The following is an 11,400-nucleotide window of genomic DNA, read 5'->3' as shown; positions in this document are numbered from 1 at the left end:
GAGCATGAGGGAGTATTTACAAAAACAAATTGTTGTCATATTTCTTTATTTTCACATTGCATTTAACTTGAGATGACCCATATGAGTTAGGTCAACCACATTTCACAAGAAAATAATAAATTTAGCAAGCTACCTCTTTAATACAAAAATAAGAGGCAATCTATGATACTCAACCTGTCAACTTTAACGGCAGAAAAACTAACTTATATCCAAAAAAAAAAAACCCTACACACTTAAAAAAGATGGTTCTTCAAGTGTACTTTAGTAAAGATAATGGTTCAATCAGATTTTTTCTGTTATTTGAGTTCTATATAGAACATTCCTAAATGGTTCTTCAGATTGATGGAGAATGAGCTGTCTATAGTTCTATATAGAACATTTTTGAAAATGGTTCTTTATAGCACCAAAAAGGTGTTCTGCTATTGTTTCCACATCAAGTTTAAAACAGAAGAACTCTTTTTGGTGCCATACAGAACCATATACCACCCATTCTCCATCAATCTGAAGAACCATTTCACCATGCAGAGAATCCATTTAAACATAAAAGAAGAGAGTGCCCTTTTTTAAAGTATGCAGAGCAACTACTTTAGAGATGTTCATTTAACATTCAAAACACTAAGCTAACATTTTTAGGTAACAAGTAAAATGGATTATATCCTCGTTCTCTATAGCTCAGGTTTCAATGGAATATGTAATGTGCACAAGAAGTACAGCATACAACTATCACCTGATCAGACGTTTTAAACACAGCAGACTTTCATCTTTACAAAAGTGCATCAGTTTCTCTGATAACCCACTACAATGCGGTTTCTACTAGAAGCCATGATTGTCATGGGATTCATTCTTCTTTCTCCACAGAAAGTCCAAGTCCATCTTTGTTTCTTTTCCTTCTTTCTTTTCTTTATATTCCAGTATCCAGTATCAAACTTACAATTCCTCTCCTTCAAAAAGCAATGAGTAATCTTTGATATTCACATATAATGTAAGAAAACAAATGCTTGTTATACAACAGGGCTGGGACAAACTACATGCTTCGGCCAAAGCAGACACAATATTTGCCTGTAATACATAGCTCCTTTAAATGTTTTTATTGATTAAAAGTAAATATGCCGACACCACAGTGACCATGGTTATCTTAAGAAATGACAAGTCTCAAGCTTCAATAATGGAGTTCTTTTATAAAAGAAAAAAAATAATAATTGCATCCATTTTGAACAGCAAAAGACAAGTCTGCAGTTGCAGCCTGGAGGATTTTGCGAACCTTTTGACAGAATGAATGACATAATTTGGTTCATTGTCAGTTTTCTTTCAGTATTCAAATACTTTATTAGCTGGGCCACAAAACTTTTAGGAAGCTAACTATTTATAAACATATTTTTGTAATAATCATTAAAATAGATTACTGCAATTGAAAACAGGTATGGGATTTCCATCCATACTACATTCATAATAATTTTATGCAAAAGCAATTAATAATTAATTTTGGCTCAGTATATCAATTTTTTTCCTAGGAAAATGGGGATGTTTTCCATTTGTAAGCAGTTAAACACTACTGACAAAAAGGGTGTATTCATTTTTTCAAGCTTGTTTTATACAAACAAGTAAGCATTGTATAATGCACTTAAGTCTGAATTTAACATCTGGATTGTGAACTACTGTATTAGATGAGGTAGCATTTCTGTAATTGCCATTTACAGTAATGTGTTCAGTAACGGGATGCAGTTGTTGGTAACTTCCAATGCTACAGTAATTCAAGCCTCTTTGTCGCAGTGTGCAATAACAATGCCAGCAGCAATACTTTTGCTGTGTACAAAGGGGAGAGGCAGGGATAACTCTTGTGGACAGTAGTTTTAAAATCAGATTTCCACCAACTTTCTTTTGACTAAATTTGTGTTCTTATAAGGCAGGAAAAAAAGAATATGTACATACAATCAAAATTAGCAAATCTCTTTGCTAAAAACCTTTTTTCCCTTTATACCACAATAAAAATATATACATATGCAGTTTTACACTGCACAAGTCATTTATACTGTTTACAGACTGAGTGGTTACTCTGTGATTCTGCTTATCAATTTGCCCCCAAGCACAAGTATACACACCAGCCCCATTAATAGAGACCGTATCACAGGCTGGATGGCTGCACTTGCTGCTGTAACGCAGCATGGTGTTGAGGGGCAGGTTCGCAGTCTTTGGGCCCTTCTTCTTGGCGCACATACATGAGGAATAGTGTTACAGTGGCAAAAGTGGCTGCATTGACAGGGAATGCTCGGAGTAAAGTAGAGGTCAGGCCACGTGTGAACACTCGCCAGCCCTCTCGCTCTATGCTCTTCCGTGTACAGTCCATAATACCGCTGTACTGGAACTTGCCTCCAACACCATCTGCCTGCAGTCGAGACTTAATCACATCCACTGGGTATGTAGAAAGCCACGAAGCGATGCCTGACATGCCTCCAGCAAACAGTAGTTTAGGGATCATGTAGGGGTCTTCTGGCTCACAGCCTAGTGAACGTGTCAGCACATCATAGGTCAGAAAGTACACACCAAAACCTGGCGTCTCACGGATGAGGGTGGTCACCATGCCCCTGTTGACACCCCACAAGCCATCACGCTGGTATATGCGAGCCAGGCAATCCAGGGAGTTTTTGTAGACCTTGCGAGTGGATGACTTCTTCTCACCAGTACCTTGCATCTGCATGCGCGTCTTGGCCAGCTCTATGGGACAGCAAATGATGCACTGAATAGCCCCAGCAGCTGCTCCTGCCAGGAATTGGTTTACGGGCGTGTCTTGACCCAGTAGACGCATGGTGTTCCCCTGCACACCAAAGACGATGGCATTGATGAAAGTGAGGCCCATCATAGGAGAACCAATGCCCTTGTAAAGTCCCAACATCTGCACAAAAAAACCAAAACAAAACAGTGAAGACATACCATATGCAATTTCCCTGACGTACTGTGCTACCACTAATCCTATATCCTCCTGGTCATTTTATGTGTCTTAAGTATCTGGATAGAGATTATCTACAAAAATGTGATTAATGCACCTAAAATGAGATTTAAATCCAATTTCTCAAACCACTTCAGATGGTAGTCTGAGATTAACTGTAGACAGTTGTTTAACAACTGTGAATGCATCCATCTCACCAAAATAATGACTTGAGAAACAATGAGTTTCTCCTCAATGAAATAGCCAACTTCACAAAAAAAAACATCAGCTTGGATGATTCTTTGCTTCACCTGGCTGTTATTCACCATCTCGTTAGAATATTTTACGATTTAAGGCTCATGGTCCATGGGAACAACAGACCGCTGTAGTCGTGCATCATTCTGTAGTCCTCTTTATGCCCATATTAGGACGTGGGGTCTAAGCTCCATTTCTCTATGGCCAGAATGGGGTTTCGAAAAAAAAAAAAAATCGTCTCTATCACACCTTGTTTTAAATAAAAATGTTCAGAACCCGATACGTTTTGTGCTATGTACATTTTTTCTCCTGAATACCACTTGACGTTCTGAATTATGAGGTTGTTAAAGAGCTATAATACTTATATATAATATACAATGGAGGAAATAATTATTTGATCCCTCAATGATTTTGTAAGTTTGCCCACTGACAAAGAAATGAACAGTCTATAACTTTTAATGGTATTTAAATGGTTTATTTTAACACAGAGATAGAATATTGAAAAGAAAATCCAGAAAAATCACATTATAGAAAATATATAAATTGATTTGCATTACATTGAGTGAAATAAGTATTTCATCCCCTACCAACCATTAAGAGTTCTGGCTCCCACAGACCAGTTAGATACTCCTAATTTCAACTAGTCACCCGCATTAAAGATACCTGTCTCAACTTGTCACCTGTATAAAAGAATCAATCAATCAATCAGACCCTAACCTCTCCACCATGGGCAAGAACAAAGAGCTGTCTAAGGATGTCAGGGACAAGACTGTAGACCTGCATAAGGCTGGAATGGGCTACAAAGCCATAAGCTAGAAGCTGTGTGAGGAGGAGACAACTGTTGGTGCAGTTGTTCGAAAATGGAGGAAACACAAAATGACCATCAATCAACGTCGGTCTGGGGCTCCACGCAAGATCTCACCTCATGGGGTATCAACGTTCATGAGAAAGGTGAGAAATCAGCATACAACTACACGGGAGGAGCTTGTTAATGATCTCAAGGCAGCTGGGACCACAATCACCAAGAAAACCATGGGTAACACACTACGCCGTTATGAATTAACAGGTCCCCCTGCTCTAGAAGGCACATGTGCAGGCCCGTCTGAAGTTTGCCACCAGTGAACACCTGAATGATTCAGAGAGTGCTTGGGAGAAGGTGCTGTGGTCAGATCGAGTTGCCAAGCGACAGCCTCAAAACCATAAGGATTTAGAGATGATCTGCAAAGAGGAGTGGACCAAAATTCCTCATGATAGGAGGAACATCTGACCTCTGTGCTTGCCAACAAGGGTCTAAGTCTTGTTTTGCTAGGGGATCAAATACTTATTTCACTCAATGAAATGCAAATCAGTTCACATATTTTCCATAATGTGATTTTCTGGATTTTCTTTTCGATACTCTATCTCTCACTGTTAAAATAAACCTACCATTAAAAGTTACAGACTGTTTATTTCTTTGCCAGTGGGCAAACTTACAAAATCAGCAAGGGATCAAATAATTATTTCCTTCGTTGTACATGGGCATAAGAGCACGACGCTGACCACAAAATAACGACATACCTAAAGTGGTCTATAACTAATTACTCTAAACAAGCATAAATAAAGAAACACAAAACTGTGTGACATCATCTTTTGAATAAAACTGGAAAAATAAAGAACAAGACCGGCAATAGGATGTTGTACATGAGCTAATTTGGGTATTACTCACGATACATCAGTTGGTTTTAACCTGAATAACTATAGATGTGTTTGACCACTAAGTAAGCACATGTGGTTCAGATCTTGTCAGGTTACAATCTAGATAATAGCTGCCTGAAATGACCAGCTGTAAACAGAGTCTAAGTAAGCACATTGTAATCTCTAGGTATACTAAATGTCATTCATTTTATTTTATTGAATGAGTGATTCAGATTGCACTCTGCTGAGTGAAATTATATCAGATCATAGTTAACATCAAACCAACTGCTACTTCTAGGGAGAAGTTTTAACTGCTGACTGATTCAATTACAGGCACTGTCAATATCAAAAACATAAAATGCCTTAGCTTTTTAGTTTATCACAATATTAAAGCATGTCCACAATCACTGTTGAAGTACTTACTGATTCTTGCCGCACAATGGACTGAAAACAGTGAAAGGTTCCCCTGTAGAGAGGCTTGTCTGCACTCTGTACTTGAAGTCTGACCTGTGACAGAGAAAATGCAGAAATAAGTCTTTCCTGAGACTGAGAGTTTTAAGCAACATAGCAAAATTATAGAAATAGACAGAGGTATGTTAGTCAATTGAAGTTAAAGTAGGATACAGATTCAATGAATAATCTCTTAAAAGCGAGCACTGATTTAAATTTTTCTAATGATTTTGCAGTGGGTGCCCTCTGTTTTAATTAAAAATATAAGTTAAACATCTTCTGCATGACAAAAACCTCCTGTATCTGAGCAAATCAGACCACAACACTCATGAGTCAAGAGAAAGCTTCAACAAATGCACTTACATAAACCTACACTAACAAAGAGAAAAGGAGAGTAAAAGAAAAGAAAATGCAATCTTTGGAGTCACATGCAATTCATTTTACAATGCTTTGCACTATTTCCTCTTGAGAGAAAGCATACAAAGGACCACACTGCAGCCAATATGTGCCAATTTTATCAGCTTCCTGCAGGAATCTGAATAGTACCAAGAACATTTCATACACTATATCTACAACCCCAACTCCAATGAAGTTAGTACATTGTTTAAAACAAATAAAAACAGAATACGATGATTTGCAAATCCTTTTTAATCTATATTCAATTGGATACACTACAAAGATACAAGATATTTAATGTTCAAACAGATAAACTTTATTGTTTTTTGCAAATATTCACTCATTTTGAATTTGATGCCTGCAACACGTTCCAAAGAAGTTGTGAGGAACAGGCAACAAAAGCCTGGGAAAGTTGAGGAATGCTCAAAAAACACCTGTTTGGAACATTCCACAGGTGAACAGGTTAATTGGAAACAGGTGAATGTCATGATTGGGTATAAAGGGAGCACCCCTGAAAGGCTCAGTCGTTCTCAAGCAAGGATGGGACGAGGCTCACCACTTTGTGAACAACTGTGTGAGCAAATAGATCCAACAGTTTAAGAACAACGTTTCTCAATGTGCAATTGCAAGGAATTTAGGGATTTCATCATCTACAGTCCATAATATCATCACAAGATCCAGAGAATCTGGAGAAATCTCTGCAAGTAAGCAGGAAGGCAGAAAACCAACATTGAATGCCCGTGACCTTCGATCCCTCAGATGGCACTGCATTAAAAACCGACATCATTCTGTAACGGATATTACCACATGGGCTCAGGAACACTTCAGAAATCCACTGTCAGTGAACACAGTTCGTCGCTCCATCTACAAGTGCAAGTTAAAACTCTGCCATGCAAAGCGAAAGCCATATATCAACAACACCCAGAAACGCCGCCGGCTTCTCTGGGCCCGAGCTCATCTGAGATGGACTGACACAAAGTGGAATAGTGTCCTGTGGTCTGACGAGCCCAGATTTCAAATTGGTTTTGGAAATCATGGATGTTGAGTCCTCCGGGCCAAAGAGGAAAAGGACTGTCCGGTTGTTATCAGCACAAAGTTCAAAAGCCAGCATCTCTGATGGTATGGGGGTCTGTTAGTGCCCATGGTATGGGTAACTTGCACATCTGTGAAGGCACCATTAATGCTGAAAGGTACATACAGGTTTTGGAGCAACATATGCTGCCATCCAAACAACGTCTTTTTCAGGAACGTCCTGCTTATTTCAGTTAGACAATGCCAAGCCACATTCTGCACGTGTTACAACAGCGTGGCTTCGTAGTAAAAGAGTGCGGGTACTAGACTGGCCTGCCTGCAGTCCAGACCTGTCTCCCATTGAAAATGTGTGGCACATTATGAAGCACAAAATACGACAATGGAGACCCCGGACTGTTGAGCAACTGAAGTTGTACATCAAGCAAGAATGGGAAAGAATTCCACCTACAAAGCTTCAGTAATTAGTGTCCTCAGTTCCCAAACGCTTATTGAGTGTTGTTAGAAGGAAAGGTTATGTAACTCAGTGGTAAACATGCCCTTGTCCCAACTTCTTTGGAATGTGTTGCAGGCATCAAATTCAAAATGAGTGAATATTTGCAAAAAACAATAAAGTTTTTCCGTTTGAATATTAAATATATTGTCTTTGTAGTGTATTCAATTGAATATAGGTTGAAAAGGATTTGCAAATCATCATATTCTGTTTTTATTTATGTTTCACACAACGTCCCAAATTCATTGGAATTGGAGTTGTAAAGAAAAACCCTCTGATAATACACAGCTACAGATGGCAGAACATTGCAATAAATAGTTGTGTGTGAGTATTAATGGTACGTAGATGCTAGTCAATTCACTGACCAAGAAAATTGCCTGTTTATTTTCATGATTTACTGATTAGAAAATGTAGGGCATGCAAGTGGCATGCATAAAAAACAGAACAAGTTGTGTTTAGCTTGGATGAGTAATGCATACTTTTTATGCTAAGCTATTATTTACAGACCATTAACACGAGTTAACACAAGTTACTGGTAAACACCCTATGGCTTTCTGGTGGTGTGCAGATGTTTATGATCACTGGCCACAGTGCTAACTTTAATAGCCACATACAGCTTTTGACAGAGTTTTCCCACACAGAATGGGCATCTAATGCATTGTAGTTATTACACAAGATGAACTGAGTTACTTACCTTTACAGTGTCAAATGGATGTCCCACTAGGACCCCAGCGGCACCTGAGATAAACAAAAGAAATCACGGGGTGGGCTATATGATAATATTTATTGTTAAAAGTTAAATGATGACACGTTACATCACAACATTGTTTCAGACTACTTTTTGAATTAGGCACAGTAATTTACATTTGCCAGTCTTAAAGGCACAGTAACAAAAACAGCCAGTATAAATCTAAGGTATAAAAAGGGGTTGGAAAATGGCCATGTAAAAATGAATTCAGAATTCTTAATAGCAATTTTTAAATGTGGCACTACTGGCTTTACTTTGTGTCTTTAAAAACTGTGATGTTTTATTTTTAGGAGGGTGCTGGCTGCAAAGCAAAACAATCTAAAGGCAGAGGATCTGCCTTAGTCATCAAATACACAGCACTGCATGTGGTGGCTATGTCCAGGAGCAGGGGCCAAGCAAGTTCAACTTACACAGGACTACAACTGTATATCCCCAGTGAATCCTCTTTCATCTTTAAAGCAACTACAACTAAAATCATGATAGCATTAGATACAGTAACAACCATGGCTCAAATCTGTTTTCTTACAGGCCTCTTCAAAATCTCTTTGGACTACATTAGACTGCCTTCCCTTTAGTATAGAAGAAGCAAGATCTGCATAGAACCCTATATCATTTATTGTTTTCTTGAATTTGGTTGCATAAAATCTTTCTGAGAGTTTAAGTGTTTCTTTTGAGCACTTCTAATACTGAAAACTCTGAACTAACACACTGCCCAGGAGGAGAGACTCACTACGGACTGGTAAATGCATTAGTTATGAGCACTTCTTATCACTGAAAATCTATCCTCCTATGCTCCTCGAATACTGCATACCATAGATGTTTATACCACCAATGATACCTCTAGATGGCAATAACATGGTGTTCTCCTTTAGAGAAACATGAGGTCATATAAATATGCAATCATTTTTAAGCCAAACTGTTGTGTCGACATTAAGAATATCATGGGTTACTAATTATGTAACTAGCCATGTGAGAGGGGCTTTGGCAACCATGCCAATGAAATCATGTTGTTCACCTCAGTAAACAACATCAGATACTGTCAGCTGACCACTGGTCTGAGTGACAAGACCAGACCACTATGTTTCAGGATTTTAGAGACTTGCTAGGCCTCAGTATCATCTGAAGGGTACATTCATTCATTTGAGTCTTTGATATCGTGTAAATTCTCTAAATGTAATAGTTAAACATTATATTTTTCCCCACTTTATTAAACACCTGCATCATACCATACTGTATTCTACCAGTTTAAAAGTCTACAAGCTGTTACCACAGATCTCCTCCTGAATTATAAGGCAGGTGGCAGGCCCACAGCCTGACAGCTCTGATTGGTTCCTGCAGGGGTGTGTGGATGGTCCTCCTTTTTACGGGTTCAGAAAGGTCAGGTGAGACGTGGCTATTCTGGGCCGTTCCAGGAACCAAAATTTACAGTGCAGTTCAGGCATACATGCAATCCGCACAACTACAGAAGGCTAAGACGTGCTTGTCAGAGTGGACAACTGTGAAGAGGGTTGCTTATTGCCTTCAGGTTAGCTTATACTCTATAAAATGAACCTCCAGCTCTTTCTTCAAAGTTTCTGCAGAATCAGATCATTCAGATGTAAACCAAGTCATTCACAGCACTTCGAGAGAGAAACTAGAGAAACTGACAGAAATGCTCACAGCAGTGGTAATCGGAACAAGATGTCTGACAAGATTAACGCCTTTAAATATTCTCGCACAGAAAGTCAACACATGAAATGTTTACAACTACGCTGTCTAGTGCCTGGAGCATTGTTTTGCAATAGTTTTTTTTTCAGGTTTTGCCCTAACATGTATTTTTCAAAATCCATTTAAGACAACGAGGTACATGCAGGACAGCAAAACAGGACTCTATGAAAAACTTTTAATTTTAATTTATCAATATTTTACCATTTTCAGCATTACATATAAATCTCACTGGTTCTTACTCCCTGGATGTTACATTACATTATGCCTAACTGTTCTTTTTGAAATGTAAATAAACTGCTACATTTGTGTTTGTGACCTCTGTAACCACTACCACTGTAATCTGACTCCCTAAGTTTCTCAACAATTTCACATCAAACCACTTTGAATGACTGACATTTCAGCAATGATGTAATTCTTTTTTAAATAGGTGGAATACCCCTTTAACACCCAACTATCCGAAACACTGTAATCATAAGTTAAATGGCTGTGCATGCCCACCAATCATGACATTTTTAAGCTATTTAAAGTCTGGAGTCATTGGTGAAACTCATAAGCGACTGTGGTGATTATAACCAATGATTAACCTCTCTGTGCAGACCGCGGTCGTACTTAGTACTGCTTTTGCAGACTGAATGAAGCAATACGCAATGCTCAGTTAAATTTCCTCTTACTAGAGAAGGAAGAGGGCAGACTGGGCTCCTCTCAACATACGGAAGGATGCTGAAGCATTAACTGACTTAAGAGTGTAGCTACGGCTGTAGGAGTGTAGGAGGGTAAAAGTGCTCAAAAATCTGCCACTCATCCTTTTTCATTTATTCTCCAATTCATTTCAGCACATAACATGGTCATTCCACTGTAACTAATGGGTGGGACAGCTGGCAGTGCTGTGTGTATGAACTCTTACTTTGCTGTAGGTGCTTTACTGAACAACACTGGATGGACTAGATTTTGCTATCTACATAATATAACGTGAGCACGTGTGTATATGTGCCAGTATGACCCTCTTAATGGGCTTAACCTCATCCCACCTAGCATGCTAGCCAGCTAAGCAACCAGACAGTCTTAGCATATTAGCTCACTAGCACCGAGCCCTTAGGAATCATCTCAGTTTACCGTGTTAGCTATCTAGCTGGTCACCTACCTCCTATGCAGCCAGCAACGAAGTCCATTATTCTTCTCAAGACAGTCTTCACTCGCTGACAGTATCGACTTTTCTAAAAACGAGTATTAAGAGCCAACAAGCTGTAAATGATTAAAGTGGGCACAAACTAGCTAATGGTTAGCTAGCTAACTGAGTTCTCTCCTCAGACCTGCCTCGGTGAGTCTAGATCTGCGCCCAGCGACGCCAAATAAAAACAGATATTAAATGAAAGCAGGGGAAAAGCTGCAGTGCTGCAACCAAGTGTTCGACCGACTATCCGGGTCGTAGTGGAAAATTACACCTCAGAGTACCACCTACAGGCTGGTCTATTTCTGTTTCAAGCCTGGAAGGCAGAGCAGGAGGCGTTTACGGTGAATACTTTGCTCAACCAATGGCTCCGAGCAGATAGAGCCAATCCTTCTGCAGTCACCTCCTCCTTCGACACCACTGTGTGCTCATTGGTCAGTCGCTGTCCTCTCGAAATGACTTTTCCGAGTTGCATCAGTCTTGTGATGCGATGGGGTAAGGCTTGTAGGAGTTAGTATGTGTTTAAAGGATTGTGCGAGGAACTCATAAAACGAGTT

The 11,400-nt window shown here is 39.1% G+C and overlaps 1 protein-coding gene across 1 annotated transcript; it reads right to left on the bottom strand.

Moving 5' to 3' along the window:
* Window positions 1-407: 407 nt before the first annotated feature.
* On the bottom strand, window positions 408-11,166 carry slc25a29 (solute carrier family 25 member 29). Its single transcript, XM_017682977.2, has 4 exons — window positions 10,817-11,166; window positions 7,915-7,958; window positions 5,276-5,359; window positions 408-2,890 (listed from the first exon to the last, which is right to left on the bottom strand). The coding sequence occupies exons 1-4, from the start codon at window positions 10,842-10,844 to the stop codon at window positions 2,123-2,125; spliced, it is 924 nt and encodes a 307-aa protein (XP_017538466.1). The 5' UTR covers window positions 10,845-11,166; the 3' UTR covers window positions 408-2,122.
* Window positions 11,167-11,400: the final 234 nt, after the last annotated feature.

Source organism: Pygocentrus nattereri, chromosome 4 (assembly GCF_015220715.1).
Source record: "Pygocentrus nattereri isolate fPygNat1 chromosome 4, fPygNat1.pri, whole genome shotgun sequence".
Taxonomy (NCBI): domain Eukaryota; kingdom Metazoa; phylum Chordata; class Actinopteri; order Characiformes; family Serrasalmidae; genus Pygocentrus; species Pygocentrus nattereri.
This window is presented reverse-complemented; position numbering and strand designations above follow the sequence as displayed.

Coding starts and splice junctions, on each gene's coding strand:
- slc25a29 (XM_017682977.2), bottom strand. CDS start 10,844: ATGGACTTCGTTGCTGGCTGCATAGGAG. Junction 5,360..7,914: donor ATCCATTTGACACTGTAAAG/GTAAGTAACTCA, acceptor TCTCTGTCACAG/GTCAGACTTCAAGTACAGAG. Junction 2,891..5,275: donor CCATTGTGCGGCAAGAATCA/GTAAGTACTTCA, acceptor TTTTTTGTGCAG/ATGTTGGGACTTTACAAGGG.